The 22,142-nt window shown below is 44.4% G+C and overlaps 1 protein-coding gene and 1 non-coding gene across 2 annotated transcripts in view; one reads left to right on the forward strand and one right to left on the reverse strand.

Annotated features, from left to right (window-relative positions):
- CLCN4 (chloride voltage-gated channel 4) overlaps window positions 1-15,700 on the forward strand; it is a 71,228-nt gene extending 55,528 nt beyond the window's left edge. The window contains exons 12-13 of the mRNA XM_065915711.1: window positions 2,474-2,690; window positions 11,506-15,700. Of these exons, the coding sequence (XP_065771783.1) occupies window positions 2,474-2,690; window positions 11,506-11,596 (308 nt within the window). The 3' untranslated portion in view covers window positions 11,597-15,700. The remainder of the gene's footprint in view (window positions 1-2,473; window positions 2,691-11,505) is intronic.
- On the reverse strand, window positions 4,482-4,554 carry TRNAG-UCC (transfer RNA glycine (anticodon UCC)). The gene has a single exon. It is a non-coding gene; the product is annotated as a tRNA-Gly (tRNA).
- Window positions 15,701-22,142: the final 6,442 nt, after the last annotated feature.

The following is a 22,142-nucleotide window of genomic DNA, read 5'->3' on the forward strand; positions in this document are numbered from 1 at the left end:
TCCATTCCCCCAGCTATGAGACTCCAGAATGTCTCCAGATATTGCTAGATGTCCCCTGAGGGTGGAGGCAGAATTACTCTCAGTTGAGAACCATTGCTCTGAAGCCATTGTAGTAACTTACTTGTTGTTGAGTTGCTAAGTCATGTCCGACTCTGCAACCCCATGGACTGTAGCACATCAGGCTCCTCTGTCCTCCACTGTCTCCTGGAGTTTACTCACATTCATGTCCATTGAGTCAGTGATGCTATCTAACCATCTCCGTCTTTTAAAATTTCTTGGCCTGTGACAGTTTGTGAAATTCACTTCATCAACACTTTCCTCATTACCCTCCGTTAACCTGGCATGATGATCGCACTGCTGCTAGCAAGTGCCTTTTTGTTGACCGCAGCTGGTGCCTTTTTGTTCAGCAGCAGAGAGCTCAAGGCTTTCCTTCTAATGCCTCCTTTGTGAGCTGGACTGTGTTGTGTATGGGAGGCAGAGCCAAGGGCACTGATGGTCAGTAGACCTACTCACTCATTCATTCACTTTGAATGATTGACTCATGTGTGCATTTGGCAAATATCTGTTATGTGTCTGCTGTATTCTAGGCATTGTCCAGACACTGGGAACACAGCACTGAGCAAGAAATCACAGAGCTCGGTGCTGTTAGAATCAGGGCTTCTAACTCAATCAGTATATTCAGAGGCAATAGAAGCTTTTTATTTATTTTGACAAGTGGATCCACAGTTGTCTAAGTTGTATTTGGTTTTATGAGGGGTTCAACAAATCCATGTGATCAGTTCCTGATTGGGGTTTGTGGTGTGATCCAAACCTGATGTTCAACTGGAATGTTGAAATAGGTGAAATTCCCATTATGTGGGAATTTGAGGAAATCAGTCTGTCTATGAAAATGAGTGGGCTTCCCCGGTGGCTCAGATGATAATCTACCTGCAATGCAGGAGATCCAGGTTCAATCTCTAGGTCAGGAAGATCCCCTGGAGAAGGAAATGACAACCCACTCCAGTATTCTGGCCTGGGAAATCCCATGGATGGAGGAGCCTGGTGGGCTGCATTCAATGGGGTCGAAAAGAGTTGGACACGACTGAGCGACTAATGCTTTCACTTTCATGAAAATGAGTAGTAAGTGTGTGTTGACTGTTGCTTCTCACCTTAGTGTTTTAGGATAGAGCTGTCTTGATTTAGGAGAGAAATGTGCAGTGTGTATTGTGTGGCATCTACATCTGCAAACACGTTGTGCACCAGTGTCATCTGGTATTTGGGGTTGAATCCTACTCCATTTGATGTAACTCGATTGAATCTGACGCACATACTGTGCAGGCATTTGCCCAGCGGGCCCTCTGTTCCCCTTTTAAACAGAGACCCCTTTTCAAACTCAGTCTGACCCTGAATGCTGCCAGTTTTCCATTAGAGTACTCTGTGGCAATAAATGGCTTTAGAGCCAGCAGTTAGAATTTTTATTTTTCAAAGAACAATATAGGTGAATAGTCGTCTTTGAGAAGGCAAAAAAAGTGTATTATAGAAACCAGGATCCATTTTAAGGCAAGTCTTGCTGTACCTTTTCCCTAACCTTTTCCCATGAACCAAAAGAAAGATTAAAATTCCAACAGAAGGAAAATCGCCTTGGAGAAATATCTGGAGACCGATGGATTTATTTCATGTGTGACTTAAAATAGCCTGGGTTTCTAGTACCACATAAAGCTGTATTTCTAATGAGTTCCTGTTACCCTACTTTTTCTGCAGCTTTTTTTCACATGGCCTGTCTACAGATAGAAATAGGCTAATTGTTACCATAACAGTTTTCTTTGAGAAATCCACAAAATGGCCCTTTTTTTTTTTTTTTTTTTTTTAAGAGAGACAATCCAAAGGATTGGCGGTGGGGGAGGAGTGGGGAAGGCAGCTTTTCTAGGGCTATTTTTTTGGTCCCAAGGCTTATATTTGGAATTAGGCTGTGTTTCTGGGCTGTAAGCCCAGGATGGTCCTCTTGGTTTCTTGTTCCTTTCAGGATTTATAAATGCCATTTGAGCTAATTATAAGTTAGTTTGTGAAAACACAGCAGGACAATGTATTAAGGTCATTGGGCAGCTCATTAGGGTTTTTTTTTTCATGTCAGAGTTCAGCCCCTGATGAGGTGTGTTAGGAAAGCAGGGGTGCCCTGGCGTCCAGGCAAAGGCAGTGCATTCCCAGGAAGGAGCCATCCTGCAAGTCTTTGCAATGGATGATCAGATCACACACAGCAGGGGAGTTTCACACAGCATTAGCCTAAGAGAAAGAGATGCGAATTCCACTGCTGTTTGGCTGAAGCCCCTCACTAGGAGTGTACAGTTTGCCCTCTGCTCCCCTTCTCTGTGGGATTCGAGGTTGTTGGGATGGAGAAGTCGTGTATGGCTGTGGGTGGGGTGGGGTGGTATGAGATGGGGAGAGGGACTCCACACGGGAGTCTTGTGCAGCTCACCATTCTGCTGGCCCATTCCAGAGAATGCCAGACAGAGGCAGGAGGGCATCGTAAGTGACTCAGTCATGTACTTCACTGAGGAGCCCCCTGAGCTGCCGGCCAACAGCCCACAGCCCCTGAAGCTGCGGCGCGTCTTGAACCTCAGCCCTTTCACGGTCACCGACCACACCCCGATGGAGACTGTGGTGGACATCTTCCGGAAGCTGGGGCTCCGCCAGTGCTTGGTGACCCGGAGCGGGTGAGTGGCGGGACCTTGGGGGGCACAAGGTGAAGGGCCCATGGGGGGCTGATGGGGACCGGGGACCAGTCCTCCAAAGAGATGTCAGTAGGCTGTGGCGAGTACAGGAGGAGATGCCGGCAGGCTTGGAGGCAGGCTTCCAAGTGGGGCTGCTGTCTCTGCCCTGAGGCTGAAGTTTGAGTCTAAAGGGGAGGAGCCCGTGGGGAGGGGCTGGGGCTCCCTACCCCGGCCCCCACAGTGGTCCAGGTTCCTGGAGAAGGTTCACCCTCTTCTGCTAAAATGAGCAAGGAAAATCTCAGGGCTGAAGAGAAAAATAGCTTGAGGCACATGATGCTCCAACACTCTGTCAGTGACACACTAAGAAAGAGAGATGGGAATCTCAAAAAAAACTGTCACACATTTTTCACACATTCAGTGGTTGAGAAGAAGGATATCAGTCCCTTCACCTTGAGAAAGCCGCGCAGTTGGCTTGTGGAAGTGGGCATGGTGAGGGCTGCAGCTGGGTTTTCCCATGCCACAGGGCGCTCCATTCTGGACTTTTCTCATTGACACATCACCATACACAAACGTGAGGTGCACGTTGTGCTCAAGTTGTTCCTTGATGCGCCAGCTTGTTGAAAATGACTTGACATTTTCAAGTGTGATTGCAGAGCTGTGAGCTTTGGTAGCTCGTGGCTTGGTCTCTGCCACAGCAGTATTGCTTTCGCACCATATTATCAGGAAGCAGAAAACCAGTGCTGTGGAGATCCAAGGTTCATGATGGTGTGAGAGGTGCAGTGCCTTATGGGCTGTGCCCTGGGCTCAGGGGCTGTCTCTAAACGCCAGGGCCTCAGAATCTTGGGTGGAGGAAGGGATTGGTTTGGTTCAGGTATCTTGGAACCTGGAATTCTCTACCTCGTTGATTGCTTTATGGGCTGGGGGTGGGAGGTAGGGTATGGGCTATGGAGACATTGGTACCTGAAATAACAGTTTTGGCCTTTATAGAATCCTGAGGCTTAACTCTCTGACACAGTTTCCAGGGCTGCCTCACTCCTGGTTAACCCAGAAGTTCTCAAGCAGGGTGATTGGCCCTGCAGGGATTTGGGGGTGTCATAAGTGGAGGGGACAGATGCTACTACTGGCATCCAGTGGGTAGAGGCCAGGGGTGCTGTTTAACACCCTCCAGTGCACAGCACAGCCCCTATCAAAGCAAAGACTCAGGCCCAAGTGATAGTCCTGTTCCAGCTGAGTGCCCCTGGGCTGGGTGCCTGGGGTAGTCACAGAGCACACCTCACTTGGGCTGCCCAGGTGGCTCATGGGTAAAGAATCTGCCTGCAATGCATCAGACACAGGCAGATGCAGGTTCAACCCCTGGGTTGGGAAGATCCCCTGGAGGCAGACGTGGCAATGCACTCCAGTATTCTTGCCTGGAGAATCCCCATGGACAGAGGAGCCTCTGTCAGCAGGCTACATTCCATGGGGTAGCAAAGAGCCAGACACGACTGAGCTACTGAACACACAGCATGCACCCCTCACTCACAGAGATTTCTTTTGCTGCCTTGCTTATGGTGGGCAGCATGAATTTCTGCAAGGGGCTGAATTTGCACTTGACCCAGAGGACGCCTAGCCAACGGGATGAGCGTCCTCCTTAACTCTGACTGCAGCTGGTGGGTGTCTTGTGCTTGAGGAGGGGCAGTCAATAATGAACAGATGAATAAGCACTTGAGGCTAGAGGTCATTTTTCCTGGTGGATTCTTTTTCTTTTTCTTTTTTTTTTTTTTTGGTCCAGCTGTGCAGCTTGCAGAATCTTAGTTCCTAGACCAGGGATTGAACCTGGGCCCCCTGCAGTGGAAGCGCAGAGTCTTAACCACTGGACTGCCCAGGACTTCCCCTCTACTGGTGGTTTTTAAAGGCACTCAGTGGTTCTCAAACTTGAGCAGGCATCAGAATCTGAGAGGAGTAAACCTTCAGGTTAAACCCCGAGTGACAGGCCCTACTGCAGTTACTGATCCTTCCGATCTGGGAGGGACCCTGAGAATTGTACTTGTAATCAGCTCCCAGGGGCTACTGCTGGTCAAGGTCCCCACTTTATAAATGACTGAAACCCACTGGTGTGCTTGAATTTCCAGTGCTCGGCAGAAATACCACCATGATCACCCATGTCGTCTCAAGTGTATAGCAGTTTCTCTTTCCCTTTAAAATAATAATCCCGTGTCAGTTATCATTGGAATTTTCAGTTCTGGCAGGAAATTCTGCCCTTGACGCCCGCTCACACCTCACGGAGCCCCATGAGGTTTTCCTGTGAAGATCTGGGTGCCGAAATTGGCTCCGAATGTTCTGTGAGAACACAAAATCGCTCTCACTCTCTCGCTGTACATATTTTAAACAAACACAGATGCTGATACGTTAGCGCTGGCAGGAGATCCTTGTTTGCGGGGCCTTTCATCTCCTCGGGCTTTGAGCCAGGGCAGGCCCGGCTCAAGCCAGCTTGTGTTTTTGATCTGTTCCATCACCATGTACCGTCCCAGCTCTTGGCCGAGCCCCACAGCTCGTACCCTTGACTAGTGTAGTCTGAAGGACTTCTCAGGGCCTGAGCTCTATGGTGATCATGAAACCAGACCAGGAGCCAGAGAAGTCTTTGTCCTCATAACGTTGAAGTCTTGGAAGCGTCCAGTGGCCCAGAGTGAATTTGGGATTTTCCCCATAGAGGATCTAGAAAGAAAAAGGGAGCAGAGGAGATGCTAGGTGGGCCTTGAAGTCCTGACCAGGGTGGTCTTCTCAAAAGAGCCCCGCTGCTCTAATCTGAATTATGTTCATGGTCATAGATGGACTGTTTATCATTCCACAGATTCACTTGAACTGCTACCCAAAGAGGCTGGACATTGAAACACTTGATTTAGATCAAGTAGGAGATTTCATACCACTAACAAACCCCCTTGGATTGAATGCTACCTCTTCCTGGCAGGTTGCTCATCTTTCTTCTTTTTTGATATTTGAATGGCATCACTGACTCAATGGACATGCGTTTGAGCAAGCTCCGGGAGTTGGTGATGGACAGGGAAGCCTGGCATGCTGCAGTCCATGGGGTCGCAAAGAGTCGGACATGACTGAGCGACTGAACTGGACTAAACTGAATTACTTTCGTAGGCCAGGGCACAATTTATGCCTGAACCCAAGGCAGCTCCTGAATCCATATTTCCCCAGAACTGTTACAACCAGCTTGACTTTCAGACATTATAGTTACAAAGCTTTAAGACAGGACTGTCAGGACTGCAGATGCCTAGTGTTTTTTTTGAAAGCAATATTGGTTTCCTCAGCATCTTACTGAGCTTCTATGTGAGGGAGAACTGGAGGAGGCTCAAAAAGTGTTACAAAAAAGAAAATCAAAGAGCTTGTCACCCACCAAGGAACATGGATATCATCCAGTTTGAGTTATGTTCCCCAAGTGTCCTGGAGGGTAGTTTTCTGAGCCAGGTTTTCAAATACAAATGTCCAAAAGGACCGAAGAGACTTTTAAGCTGAACGACTGTCTGCTGATTGGTGGCCACCGTCTCAGAATTCCTCCCACCTTGGATGAAAAGGTTCTTCCTCCTTTCACGTGCTGCTGCTTCTCTGATGATCACACCTTTCTTAGTGGTGTATTATAGGCATAAGCTGCTTGCCTTCTAACTATTTGTCTTTTATTTTAAAGGGAGTTGAAGGGCTGTTATGGACTAAATTTTGTGCCCCCAACCCCCAAATTCATACACTGAAGCTCCAGCCTCCAATATGGCTGTCTTTGGAGACAGTGTCTATAAGGAGGTGTGTGTATGCATGCTGAGTCACTCAGTTGTATCTGACTCTTTGCGACCTCATGGACTGTGGCCCACCAGGCTCCTCTGTCCATGGCATTTCCCAGGCAAGAATACAGGAGTGGGTTGCTATTTCCTCCTCCAGGGGCTCTTCCCAACACAGGGATCGAACCTGCATCTCCTGCGTTGGCAGGTGGATTCTTTACCACTGAGTCACCAGGGAAGCCCACTTTAAGGAGGGGGTTGAGGTTAAATGAGGTCATAAAAGCCCCATCCCTAATCAGATGGGACTGATGTCCTTAGAAGGAGGGGAGACACTGGCGATGCTTGCATAGAGAAACAGGCCGTGTGAGGACACAGAAAAAAGGTGGCCTTCTACACACCCAGGAGAAACCAAACTGACCAGCACCTTGATTTTGGCCTTCCCAGCCTCCAGAACCAGGAGAATATACATTTCTGTTGTTATGTCACCTAGTCTGTGGTACTTTCTTATGGCAGCACAAGCTGACTCCGTCAGAACTCAGACTCACCTTGGAAGATTTAGGATAATAGCATCTTGTTTTATGGGGCATCTTTGATTTTACTGTATTTTTATAAATTGTAGAAATGTGTTTAAGTCACTGATCTATAAAAATGGTTAAAGTCAAGTAGCTCCAAATAGAGGGAAGAAAGAGTTAGTCACTCCATTGTGTCCAACTCTTTGCAACCCCATGGACTATAGCCCACCAGGCTCCTCTGTCCATGGGATTCTCCAAGCAAGAATACTGGAGTGGATTGCCATTTCTTTCTCCAGGGTATCTTCCTTACCCAGAGATTGAACCTGGGTCTCTTGTGTTGTAGGCAGATTTTTTAATGCCTGAGCTGCCAGGGAAGCTCAAGAATACTGAAGTGGGTAGCCATTCCTTTCTTCAAGGGATCTTCCCAACCCAGGGATAGAACCTGGGTCTCCCACATCGCAGGCAGATTCTTTACCATCTGAGCCACTAGGGAAGCCCTACACAGCTGAAAGGAACAATGGTTCTTAGCTCTGTCCTGCTTCACCACTCCTGACCCTTCCATTCAGACAACCACTTTCTTCCCTCCTAAGAATTTTGTCTTCTTGAATTAATAGACTGTATTTTCTGAGCCATTCAGAGCTACAAAATACTTGAGCAGAAAGTACAGAGAGTTCTCTCTCTGGTCCTCTCTGTTTCCCTTACTGTTAACATCTTACATTTATGGGTTATATTTGTTGCCCCCAGTGAGCCAGTATTGAGATGTTATTATTAACTATGATCCATCTCCCTGGTGGCTCAGTGGTAAAGAATCCACCTGCCAATGTAGGAGATGCAGCTTCGATCCCAGGGTTGGGAACATCCCCTGGAGGAGGAAATGGCATCCCAACCTACTCCAGTATTCAGAGGAGCCCGGCGGGCTACTGTTCATGGGGTCACAAAAAGACTCAGACACGACTGAGTGACTAAACAACAGTAATCATTTACTTTAGGATTCACTCTTGGTGTTGTGCATCCCGTGGATTTGGGTAAATTCATAATGACATGTATCCACCATTGTAGTATCATCAGGAATAGTTTCACAACCCTAAACATCCTCTGTGCTCTGTCTGTCCATCCCTCCCTCCCCTCAACCTCTGGTAACCACTGATCCTTTTACTGTCTCCATCGTTTGGCCTTTTCCAGAACGTCACAGAGTTGGAGTCACACAGTGTGTAGGGGAGGGAGGGATGTGCATTTCAGGTTCCTCCATGTCTTTTCCTGGCTTGATGGCTTGTTTTTCTTTCTAGTGCTGAGTAATATTCATTGTCTGGATGGACCAGTTTGTTGATTCACTCACCTAATGAAGGACGTCTTTGGTGTTTCCAAGTTTGGGCAGTTATACTTGAAGCATACATTTTCTAAGACTAAGGACATTCTTTTTCATAGCCATGGAACTGTATGCAAAATTAACAGTAATTAAGTATATCATTCATTATCTAGCTCATATCATTTTCAGTCCAGAATTCCTTCAGCGTTCACACATTGCGTTGGTTTGTTTTGCTTCTTCATTCTCTGTCTAGAAGAGCTTCCTGTCTTTTTTCCTTGTTATTTATGACCTAGGTTTGTTTTTAAGAGTTCAGACCAGTAGTCCCACATTGTGAATTTGTTTGATTGCTTCCTCATGGTTTGATTTTATTTAAGTAGCTTTGGGCAATGTTCCAACATCAATGATGTCATAATGTCAGCTTTTCAGACTTGACTGGTGATAAGCTGCATCACTGGGATGAAGTGGTGATGGCCAGAGCCCTCTGTTATAAGGGGACATTTTTCTCTTTGTACGTAATCTGTGGAGGGATACTTTGAGACCATGTGAATTTTCTGTTTTCCAGCAACCATTTACCCGGTGGATGTGGAATCCATTGATAAATGATTGACTAAACTAATTATTGCATTGGGGGTTGTGAAAATGTTGATTTTCTAATTCTATTGTGCTTGCTACATTTTTTCTCCAGTTTGTGAGACTATTGCTTTAGTTGTGGTGCTTTCTTTCAGTTTTGTCATCTGTGTTGCCATTATTCTTTTTGTTCAGCATTTTTTTAAAAAAACACCTTCAGTATTTTACCTGTAATATTTCTAAAGTTTCATAGTCAGTTATTTACTTTCTCTATTGACAATGTAGAAATATTAAACATTAGCTAAAATTTAATGTGGCTTGTTCTTTTAAACACTTCAAGCAATTTAACATAAATATGTTATACATGTGATTACTATAAAACCTACTGTCTTGTTTAGAGGTAAACTGCTGGCTAATTTCCAGTTATCTTCATTTTTTGCAGTTAATAGAAAACTGGGAAAAGCAAATTTGACTCAGTCACACAGAAGTTACTGTCATATCTGCTCTTTTTCTCTTTACCTTGTATTCCATATGGGTGTTACTGAGAAGAAGGAAGAGAGTTACTATTATTCCTCTTCACGTATGAAAACTATATTAGATCCTCTGGACGTTCTATTTGTAATTAGTATGATTTTTATTTATTTTTTTAATATAAATTTATTTATTATAATTGGAGGCTAATTACAATATTGTAGTGGTTTTGCTATACATTGGTAGTATGCTTTTTAAAAAAACTTATTTATTTAGTTTTTGGCTATGCTGGGTCTTTGTTGCTGCACAGGCTTTTCTCTAGTTGCAGTGAGTGGGGGCTCCTCTTTCTTGCTGTGTGTGGGCTTCTTATTGCAGTGCCTTCTCTTGTTGTGGAGCACGGGCTTTAGGTGTGCAGGCTTCACTGGTTGTGGCATGTGGGCTCAGCAGTTGTGGTTCCCTGGCTCCAGAGCACAGGCTCAGTAGTTGTGGCATATGTGGGAACCTCCCAGACCAGGGATCGAACCCATATCTTTTGCATTGGCAGGCAGATTCTCTACCCTGAGCCACCAGCGAAGCCTTTGTGTATCTTGCTTTTAACAGCCCTTCTTGTTCTTTCTCTCTTTCTTGAAGATGTTTCAGTGAGATGGAGGGAAAGAAGTGTAGTATCTGCTCTCTGCCCCGGCGTGTGATAGACAGGGAAACTAACACAAGAAATCAATCACTTTTTCAAGGTTAAGGTTCAGTGTGGTCATGGACAAAGAAGTCAGGATTCTGACCTTACAGTTTCACTGACCACTGTCCATTTCACCAGCTATACCTTACTGCAATACTGCTATGAGTACATGCAACCCTGTCTTCATGTTCACTTCCTATTAGTAAGAGATGAGTTTGATACTTTGGCTTTAATTAAATAAATGACAGTGTAGTACAGTTTTGTTTCATATTTTTTGGTATATCATCATTTTACACAGATAGGAGAAATCTGTCATTTTTTTGTAATCTTTTCTTTTTTATGGCTGCACCTTGTGTGGCTTATAGGATCTTAGTTCCTCAACCAGGGATTGAACCTGCACCCCCTGCATTGGAAGCACAGAGTCTTAACCACTGGACCACCAGGGAAGCCCCAGAAACCTTTCATTTTAATAGCCATACAATATTCCAGGGTGAGACTGCCATCCTTCTCTGTTCTCCTCTTCTTGGGGATGATGGAGATGAGGTGAGCAGCATTTTGCAAGTTAAGTTGGCAGTGGAACTTCTTTTCCCCAGAGAACGTGTGTACATCCCCTTCTTTCACTCCTTTCACTTTCCCTAGGGGGCGTGATTTGACCCGAGCAGATGTTCATTTAAATATTTAATAAAATCGAGAATGAGGCAAGGGCTACCATGAACAGTTGTGCAAGTGTATGTTCATGACCTAGGGACACTGTTTACATTGTGTTTGTAAAAAGTAGGAGTTGGACAGTTTGCAGTATAGGTGGCCCTATACCAGGGACTCTGGGAAGTGGCATTGTTTTTGTAAGGAGACAGCCATGGAATTTTGGAAGAGGAGGTAACTTATATAAATGGCCACACATGAATGTCAAACTTTACCCTTCCAGTAAGATAGATTTAAAATTGAACTAATTGTTATTCATACTTAAAACTTCTTACATTTAAAATGCCTTACACTTGGGATTTCTGCAGTGTGATCAAGTTTTGACATTGGCTTTTGTAAGCCCTTTTAAACTGATTATATTCTTAAAAATTGGGTGAGTATATTAGTCATCATAGGCTTACTGCAGTAATAAGGAAGCTTGTAATATCAGTGGCCAAACACAATAAAGGTTAATTTTTCTCCCATGTCACTCACATCCAGTATGAGTTGCAGCAGGTGTGAGCTCCGCACCACAGTCATCCCAGGGCCCAGGTCTTTGAATCTGATGGCTCCTGGTTCATCCTCTGTGATCTGAGTCCTTTACTGACTCCTCTGTCTGGGACCAGCAGATGAGAGAGGAAATGTGCAGGTGACTTGGGAGGGGCGTTGCTCACCTCCACCCACACGTCATTGGCCAGAGCTCTCTCAGTTGGCCCCACCCATCTGCAAGGATAGCTGAGAAATGTGGTCTCTCCGTGCGCCCAGGTGGGAAGGGCGCTGGGGATCAGAGAGAGGCGTGAATCAATATTGCAAGGCTGACCTTTTTCTCTATTTTGTTTTTCTTCTCCAGGAGACTTCTTGGCATTATCACGAAAAAGGATGTTCTGAGACATATGGCCCAGATGGCAAACCAGGACCCTGAATCCATCATGTTTAATTAGAAACAAGATGGTAGTTTCTTTGAGAAAAATACAACTGTATCATTGGAAAGAAATAAACAAATGATAGTTACTATCCTATTGAACAGTCATGCACTGGGAGCAGCGGAAACAAAAGCTTTGTTTGAAAGGAAGGGAAAAAGAATGAAACATAAAAAAATATACATCTATGAGTAGGCATTTTATAGCTTTAACCCCTTATGAGTTTCAAGCTGTGTTGTGAGTTTAGTAACTGCTGTGGGGGCATGTGGGTGGGGGTAAACGATGTGGTTTGTACAAGGATCTGGAACACAATTGCTGAGTCAAGAAACATTTGCCCCTTCTGTTGCAGGCTGATGTTGGTAAAGCTTTGAATCTTAAAGGCCAAGGGGTATTGGCATGTCAGTGTCCTTATTTATTGGTTCCTGAGGTTTGGCTGCTATGTTACTGAATCAGACTAAAGATATTTGCACGCACTTTGTTGGAAAAGAAAAAGAAATTAAATGTTAAATGTGAACATAGTGAAAGCTGCAAGTATGCTAGTGGGTTCACTTGTGACCAGCTATTGCTGGCTCCTGTTCTCAGCCTGTTTTGTTGCTTATCCCTCAGTTTCTGAACCAAGATTGGGTCTTCTGCCATGTTAAGTATGAAGAAAACATTTCTCTATGCAAGACCAGCATCTGGGGACTGCACGAAGAACTGTTGGAGCATTTAGTGCTGCGCTGTTTCCTGCCACAGAAAGAAATTTGTCCTTATTTTGAGGGTATACATACCCATCATTGATTTGCATCTCCATTGCATCTGCTTCATTTATTGCTGTTGCCTGTGCATTTTTAAATATTGATCAGTCTAATGCTTTCCAAGGGCCATGTCCTATATTCTGCCAGCTTGCCATAGTGACTTGAATTTCCAAATAGCATATACAAGTGTCAAAACAGAATACCTAGTGTTAGTGCTTATTTTTCCTCTCAGATCTTATTAAATACGGCTGCCGAGAGGGTGAGGCAGATGAGTTCTCAGTGGGAACTCCTCCAAATGGATTGCAAGAGAAATACTAAATTGATTCTAAATCTGTTCCATTCTCCTCCCTGTAGGATGCAAAACATCCAGCTTTAATGTATAAGCATGCACTTTCATATTAGCAATCAGAGCACAGAAGGACAGAGTTAAATTTGAGACAGCCAATTTGAGCACTGAGCATCTTTGAATTGAACGTAATGACACATTTATTCTTTTAGTCAGGACTTCAGTCCTGTCTGTGGGAAGGAATTAAACTATGTTTCTGAGGTCCACTGGGTGATCTCAGTAAGATTGATGACCCTTGTCCTTTCCCTTTCGTCTTTGTTCTTTCCCTTTCCCTGAGTCATCCTCATCTTTTTTAGTCTCATCATTGGCTCTTGATGTATCAGGTGTGCATTTGACTGCAAAGAATAGAAAACACACAGTGAAGAGTGGACTAAGAAACCTGGAAGTGGGCTCTCAGGACTGTTTCCACGATATCCTTGATGACTCGTGGCCTTTGGTACTTTTTCTCCACTATCCTTACCCCTTACCCATTGGCTTCCTGCCTCGTAGTCACAAGATGGTCACTGACCTGCCAGATCTGGTAACTGCTGTCTAAACTGGAAGAGGAACGAAGAGGCAGGTGACAAGGTGTATTGTGTGTGGGGGGAGCACAGAGCTTTCCTAGAGATGATTGGCTTACCTCCATTGGCTGAAATTCTGGTGTCCCCCACTGCACGTGAGTCTGGGAAGGAGAGTATTTAGCTATGTAGGCATGTTGCACTCAGTGAGATTGAAGTTCTCTGAATAAGGGAGATGGTGTCTGCTCTGTTGGATACTGTCATTGCGTGCTTGTCATTGTTCTTCCTACATCTTCCCCCTCTGTCTTGCTGACCCCATCAAACACTCTCCTGTGACCTTACAGCCCCCTCCCCTCTTGGATTTGACCTGGCACTCCCAATCAGAAGCCCTCCTTTCTTAGCCCTAATAAAAATGTTTATTCTGGAGAGAAACCCATCTATAAGAGGGTTTCGGTGAAGCTTCTAGCAGATACAAGAAAATGTACTGATGGGTTTAACCTGATTGAAAACTTAAAGGAGTTGAAGTCAGACCCTGCTGACAAAAGTATGGGAAATGTGTCTGTAATTAACTGGCCTCCTTCCAAATAATAGCAGATAGCCACTTCAGTGTGGAACGGTCAGTCTGTGGTAGAGAATATAATCTTAGGTCCTATAAGAGAATAACATTTGTGGTCGCACTCACAGCACCTACGTACTGAGTGACAGATCATAATGTTTTGTTGCTGTTGAGGTTTCCATGGAACAGTGCAAGTGAAGTTGGATTCTTCTGAACCTCAAAAGTCTTAATATAGTTCCCCTCTTACTCCCATATAGGCTCTCCAAAGAGTTTTAGTCATAGCCTGGATTTATATAATCCAGGACACCCTGTTAGCTGAAACATGGAGCTTCAGAAGGGAACACAAAACAGTGAAGAGACAGCCAAAGGTCAGTAAAACCACAGAATTCCCCCTCCTCCAGCTGAGACCTGGAAAGAAGAGAGGAGGGGGAGTTGACTCTGGGTCAAGGTCAACCATGGGGCTCGTGTCCTCTCCCCCAGTGCTTAGCTTAGAGATGTCCGTGGGGCTCAGAGGGCCAGTATCAGACAGCCAGGTCAGGGCTGGGATGGGGGGCTTGTAGCGCCACTGCCAGAGCCAATTGCCTGCCTCCCCTGGAGCCCTGACTAGCCACTGACCCTGGCCTCAGACAGACTCACAGGGAACATACCGCTGGGCCCTTTGTTGCATGTGGATGGGGATTCCAAAGGTGTTCGCTGTATCCACATGTAGAACTTCATCCACTTTACCTGGTGATCTGGTGAACGAGATGAGTAAATCTGGAACTCTGACTCGAGTTGAATACTGTTTTTGCTTCTTTTTCCAGAACCAAAGTTTGTAGACATTTGTAGAACTTTCTGGGTTCTCTCTGAATAGATTTTTTTTTATGTGAATAAAATAGAAATATGTAATGGAAAAGGAGTTCCGTAATGAGGCACATTGACCTACTTCTTGCTGTCTTTTTCTATCACTGAGGGAATGTGTTGTAGAAGGACAGATGGCAAATAAAGAGCATCCTGAATGTGACATGTGGATTTCTTGTGTTTTTCAGCACATCCCCTGGGAATGCCCATGTGCATGTGGCTTTTATGGAAAGGCAAGTGTGCTAGAAGCAAATCCATATTCAATGTTTGCTGTGGCGATCTTGTAGTTCTCTATTTGATATTTCTCGATGACTTGATAAAGGAGAGGACATGTCAATAGGTATTTTTTTTTTTGGTGGCCCTAATAAGTCACAGAAACTGAAAAAAATTTCCAGCAGTTTGTTTCACTTAGGTGAGAACCGGTTCCTTTAAATTATCAACACATGCGAAATCTGTTCAGCATTCATTGTATTTATTATTCCGATGCTGAGCTGGAAAAGGTGAGAAACTCGAGGAGAACTATTGAATTTCAAGTAATTGTAATATTATGTCTTCATTTTCATTTCACGTGGGCAGTGTTTTATCAGACTGTGCTTCTAACCTTTGAAATGGTTGACATGAGGGGGGAACTTGTCCCTGTCTACATAAGGGAACATGAACCAGACTCCATTTTCACTGATGTGGGTCTAACTTTATTTGCTGTCCTAGTTGTGCTGGGAAAGAAATATATTCACATTTGGTGTTGGAATGATGACATAGCAATGTGGGTTTTTAAAAAAAAATTATTGTAGCACTCTGTGTAAACATTGACAAATTACTAAACATTGTATGTTTGAACTCTATATTTTTAAAGGAACTTTTTATTTTATTTTTTAAAATTTTATTAGAGTATAATTGATTGACAGTGTTGTGTTAATTTCAGGTATACAGCAAAGTGGTTCAGTTATACATAGGTTCATTCTTTTTTAGATTCTTTGCCCATGTAGATTATGACAGAGTGTTGAGTAGATGAGTTCCCTGTGCTAAAAAGAAGGTCCGTGTTGGTTATCTACTTTATATATATTAGTGTGTGTATAGCTTAATCCCAAACTCCTAATTGATCCCTTCCCTCACCTTTCCCCTTTGGTAACTATAAATTTGTTTTAAAAATCTGAGTCTGTTTCTGTTTTGTAAGTATGTTCATTTGTATCTTTTTTTTAAATTAGATTCCAGGTATACGTGATACCATATATTTCTCTTCTGTCTGACTGTGTTCAATACAACAGTGTTTAGGTCTTTCCGTGTTGTTGCAAGTGGCATTATTTCATTCTTTTTTATGGCTGAGTAATATTCCATTGTATTATTTCTTTATCCATTCCATCTTCCTTACATCTTCTTTATCCATTCCTCTGTCAGTGGACATTTAGGTTGCTTCCATGTTCTGGCTATTTTAAATAGTGTTGCAATGAACACTGAGGTGCATGTATCTTTTTGAAGTATGTTTTTCTCTGGATATATGCCCAGGAGTGGGATTGCTAGATCATATATGTTAGTTCAATTTTTAGTTTTTTGAGGTACTTCCATACTGTTCTCCATAGTGATTGTATCAGTTTACATTCCCACGAACAGTGTAGGAGGGTTTTTTAAAAATGAAATGAGCAGGGAGTCCTCAGCAGCATGTTGTAAAATGGAAGAGAGGCCGTGATATCCCAGCTTGTTGCCACCCCAGGGAACCTTCGAAACCTGATTCTGGTGACTGCGGAAGTGCCTGGCAAGGTTAAAGCTCCACTCTTAAGATTGTCATGCGAGATTGGGACTTGAGCTTGGCTCAGCTTTTAAATCCGCTGTTCTTAGCCTGGTGGGTTTGAATTCCATCCTTCCTGACCAGTTTTGTATTTTGAAATGGTCGACTTTACAGAAAATGTGAAAAAAAAAAAAACAAAAACACCAAGAATGCTCATGTATCTTTGACCTGGAAGAGGCAGTGAGGGGAGCCCCCTCTGACAGGGACAGCTTAGGAGGATCACCCTCAGCAGGGTGGCCCACAAGCAATTGTCCTTCCTTAAAGCTGGTCTGGGGTGATGTCAAGGGCCACCAGTGGTGAGTAGCTGCAGGGTATGGTGCCTGGGGAGGCAGTGGAGGTTTTAAAGTTGGTTTTGTTTTTCCTGTGGGGGAGGAGGAAACCAAGGAGATGCTTCTCCATCATGGAAGGCCAAGGAAAGATACAGAATTCAGAGGAAGGATGTGATTGAATTTGCCTGGTACACATACCATTCTGGCTGTTCTATAGCAAGACCAGAAGCTATCACAGATAGGTGAGCTGGGATGGAGGATTGTCCCAGAGAGGTTCTTGAATTCCAGATGTATTTCCAAGGCAGAACCAGCAGATTTATGGTGCGATGGATATGAAATGGTACAGCTAAGTCGCCATCTACTGAGGTGGGCTAGTGGAGGTGAAGAGCTCCATTTTGGAAGTGGTACACTGGAGATACCTGTTGGACATTCCAGTCCAGAGTTCAGGGTAATCATTAGACTTGTAGATGGAAAGCAAGCCATTGGCATATCTGTGGTATTAAAGCCATGCCTGGAAATTTCTGTGGTCTAGTGGTGTCTGAAGAGCAAAAAGAACCAACATTCTAACAGAATTTCAACACTGAGCTTTTAGGGAGTCATGCTGACTTAGATGCCTGTAGAACTGCCCTTGAATTCTAGCTCTGTAGCTTCTTGGGTGTGTGACATTGTTAAAGAAACACACCTCTCTGAGCCTGGGTTTCCCCATTACTGTAGAGTGGGCCAGTGCTCTTCACTAGAGATGTGGTTGTGAGAGTTAATGGGTGTAAAGCACTTGGCCTGGAATGGACCATGCAAATAGTAGATGTTATAGCCTTTTCATGTTATGCAGTCCTTCCAGTAACTTTAACTGGAAGTTACTTTAGTTTTGTGTGGTTAAAGGACATAAGACATTTTAATTATAAGACTGCTAAAAGTAAACGAAAGTTGAACTGAACTAACCAATCGCCTTTCCCACCAACTCTTTCAATCATTCCCACCACCCCCAAAACAAAAATGAAACAAAGCAAACAAAAGAACCAAAATCTCAGATCTCTTAAGGGATGTAAAAAAAAAAAAAAAAAACCCTCACTGACTCCAGATTAATGGCAAATTATTAGGAAAGAAACCACTTGATGGGAAATTCCATTTCTCTATGGTGTTATATTGACTTTTTATTTGCAGTATAGTTGGTTTACAATGTTGTGTTAGTTTCACGTGTACAGCAAAGTGATTCAGTTATACATATGTATATTATATTTTATAATGACTTTTGAGCAGAAAAGCATAAATTCACATGGATGCTGAACTATTAATTAGCCTCAGATTTGGAGCAAGAGTTCTTGAAACACAAGATTGTTTAACTAACTTCTTTTTACACAGTATAAAACCCTATACCCACGACACTCGCAGACAGAACAACCTGACTGTGGCATGGTGTTAATATAGAAAGAAGTCTCATTAGTAAAATTCATGGAGAGCAGCCTTTTATAGGTTCTGGCTATTTCTCTTCAAAACGTGCGTGCTCAGTCGCATCCAACTCTTGGTGATCCTAGGGACTATAGCCCCTCAGACTCCTCTGTCCATGGGATTTCCCTGGCAAGCATACTGGAGTGGGTTGCCATTTCCTCCTCCATGGCATCTTCCCGACCCAGGGATTGAACCCACATCTCCTGCATTAGCAGGCATGTTCTTCACCACTGAGCCACCTGGGGACCACTTCCCTCAACATTAAGTACTTAGAAGCCAGAGGGGGGAGAATGAACTAGCAGGAGTTGTCCGAAAGGTGACAACCCACCAGTTTTAATTCTAGCTCTAGAATGGCCTTGCAAATAAAGTGTCCGGGTCAGGCAGGCTTCTTTCTGGGCTTTCTTGAGTCAAGACGAGCAGAAAGTTTCATGTCCTTCCAGGACTCCATGCTCTGGCTGAGTGCAGGGGAGCCCAGCGTGCCTGGTGTTACAGTGCTTCCCCAGTTCATTGGTAGTTAATTGGCTAGAAAGAAGCTACCATCTGGGAAAGCAGGTAGGGAGCATCTATTTCTGGCAGTTCCTCAGCACTGCATTTCATTAGAGAAACGGCTTTTTCTTTCTGAATGAGCAATAACTGAAGAGCACCTTGTGGGGATTTCCAAACCCCTTTGGTCAGGGTTTGGCTCCCAGAATGAAGGGAGCAATTTCTATGTGATTCCAGCATTTGTGATGGAACACATATTTCAAAGATTAAACAGCCATCGTCAATCCAAACAGATTCTGTCAGAGAAATTGAAAACACACATGTAAATTTTCAGTCCGCAGGCTGCCTGACAGGTTGAGTCCTGGGGATGCTGCTGCAAGTAGAACATCTTCCCTTCCTTCCTTCCTTCTGCGTGGCTCCATGTTCATTTCATGCCTCAGGCTCGCTCCCAGGGCTCCCCGACTTGTGTCCTGCCAGGGATGCTGAAGCAAGTGGAAATGGGTGCTAGCTCCCTTCTGATGACTTCTTTTTCTGACATTTCTCAAACTTCTGTTGGTCCCCAGAAAGACCTGAGCCTTTCTAGGACTGGCTGTGGGTAGTTTACATGATCAGTGAGGAACTCTCTCCAGGGAGTTGCCCAGTGCTGAGTTTTTGCTCCATGGAGTGCTAAGTCACTTCATTTGTGTCTGACTCTATGACCCCATGGATTGTAGCCTGCCAGGCTCCTCTGTCCATGGGATTCTCCAGGCAAGAGTACTGGAGTGGGTTGCCATGCCTTTCTCCAGGGGATCTTCCCCACCCAGGGATCAAACCCGCACCTTTTACGTATCTTTAGCATCGGCAGGCAGGTTCTTTCCTACTAGCACCATCTGGGAAGCCCTGCTCCATGGAGTAGGGGGTCTCAAAGAGCAGGCCTGCATGTGGTGGGGTTGCCCTTCCCCAAGTGTTTCCAAGATTCAGTGTTTCTGCCGGGTGCCCAAGGGAAAGAATGGATTCTGTACTTAACTAAACTGGAAAGTTCCATCTTATGGGGTTCCGAAGACTAGTCTTGTAGAGGCGCAACTATGGCATCAAGAGTGTCTGTTTTTTAGTTTCTTTTCAGAATTTCTGTGTGAGTGCCCTGGAAGAAGCGAGGCTCCTTTAATGAACTTTAAACACATTTACTGTGAGGCAGGGACATTTCCTTATGCTTCATAACCTGTAAGATATCTAGGGATTAGCTGAGTGTGGATCCCCACAGCTGGTTAGAAATGAGTTCCAAGTTCCGCCCAGGTCTACTGAGTCAGATCAGCATTTGAACAAGATCCTCAGGGATTTGTGTGCAGAGTCAAGTTTGAGAAGTGCCCCCCCCCACTCCAGTATTCTTGCCTGGGAAATCCCATGGACAGAGGAGTCCGGTGGACTACAGTCCACGGGGTCACAAAGAGTCGGACACGACTTAGCGAATAAACAACAGCAGCCCTAGGTGACCGGTCTCCTGAGTTCACTTCCAGCTCTGAGATCCACAGTTCTCTAAGATTCTCTCACTTCCAGAGGAAGAAACAGTGGTGGCTGCAGTGACTGAGGCACTGAAGGAGCCTGTCCAGAGAAATGTGGTGGAGAGAAACTTGGCATGAGGTCCCTGAATCCCATTTCTCAGTCCCCAGACTTTCCCAGTCACCACCGCCCTGAGGGTTTCTCTGCCACAACCCTAGTAGCCTTGGGGGCTCCATCATTCTTGGGGTGGGCCCTTGCACTGGAAATTGTCTGACTGCATCCCTGGCCTCTACACACTAGGTGTCAGTAGCAGCCATCCCCCTAGCTGGGACAACCCCAAATGTCTCTGGACACTGACAAGGTGTATGTGTTGGGGGGCAGGGAGCAAATCCCACCCCCACCCCCGCCTCCCTGCAATTGGATTCTGCAGAAGTGAGCATTGACATTTATGAAGCCCAGACAAAGGACCATGTTTGGTGGTGTTTTGGTGAGTTTTTCATAAAGCTGGAATGGGGGGAGTAGGGGGAAGTGCCTTGTGTCAGGCAAGAATGGGGTGGGGAGTCCAAGGTCTGGGGACAGGCGTTGCTGTGCCTGGTGGCTTGGAAAGTGTGCCCCCCCGTCTTTAAGCAGAAAATGCAGATGAATGGCAGAGGGACTTCTGCTTTTTTTAAGTTTTTATTTGTCTATTTATTTATTTTTCTTGAGCAGGAGGGTTTTTAAGTTTTTAAAAGTTTTCTATTGGAGTATAGTTGAATTAACAATGTTGTGTTACTTTCAGATGTACATCAAAGTGATTTGGTTATATATGCATATCCATTCTTGTTCAGATTGTTTTCTCATATGGTTATCACAGAATATTGAGCTTCCTGTGCTGCACAGTAAGTGTTGGTTTCAAACAACCTAACATGGGCCACTGGCAAAGGCTATAGTCACCTTACCTGGGCACACAGCTCACACCAGGTGGCGATTTGGAAGCAAGTGACTTGACTTTAAGCCAGTTCTGTCCTTTTCCCTGTCCTCCTTTCCCAGATATCTCCCACTTTCTACATACACACACACACATGCACGCACGTGCGTGTGCATGGATAGAAAACAGCTTTTTGCTCATGACATTTTGTTAGAAAGATACCGAGCTGCTAACTTGAACTTTTTTGTGACATTATTGGAAGTTTAGAGAGACGGTTGGCAAACTGCAGCCCACAGGCCAGCTCCAGCCTGCCACCTGTCTTTGCAAATAAAGTTTTATTGGTTCACAGCCATGCCCATTCATTGCGAATTGTCTGTGGCTGCTCTCAAGCCACAAAGGCAGAGTTCAGTAGTTGCAGCAGAGACTGCATAGCCTGAAAAGTCTCAAAGATTTACTATTTGGCCCTTTACAGAAAAAGTTGGCCAACTCCTGGCTTAGAGTTAATTAGGGTCACCAAACCACTGGAGAACCACCAAGAGTAATTGAACTTTCTTCCTTGCACTGGCTGGAAAACACAAAGACATGTTTTCAAAACAGAAGCAAGGAGAGGCCTGTGTGTTGGTGGAGCAAGATGAATGTGTTGAAAAGCTTTTATCTCCTCCAAGTTTCTCCAAGAGATTAACTTTTGCCAGAGATATCTGTTCTGACTTAGATATTAATAGAGGTATTGGTAAGCTCAGTTAAAATTGAAATGTTTTCTGTGAGGGAAACTTAGCAGCTAGCATTTGACTGGTGCTTTGTCACTTATGAAGGTATAAATTTTCTTTTTAATTTTTAAGAGTTAATTTTATTGAAGTATAGTTGATTTGGTGGTGGTTTCGTCACTAAGTCATGTCTAACTCTTGGCGACCCCATGGACTGTAGCCTGCTAGTCTCCTCTGTCCGTGGATTCTCCAGGCAAGAATACTGGAGTAGGTTGCTATTTCCTTCTCCAAGGGATTTTCATGACCCAGGAATTGAACCCAGATCTCCTGCATTGCAGGCAGATTTTTTACTGACTGAGCTACGAGGGAAGCCCATAGTTGTTTTACAATATTGCATTAATTTCTGCTGTACATCAGTGATTCAGTTATACATATATACATTCTTTTTCAGATTCTTTTCCATTACGAGTTATCACAGGATGTTGATTGTAGCTCCCCATGCTATACAGTAGGACCTTATTGT

This window comes from Muntiacus reevesi, chromosome X (genome assembly GCF_963930625.1).
Source record: "Muntiacus reevesi chromosome X, mMunRee1.1, whole genome shotgun sequence".
Lineage (NCBI taxonomy): Eukaryota > Metazoa > Chordata > Mammalia > Artiodactyla > Cervidae > Muntiacus > Muntiacus reevesi.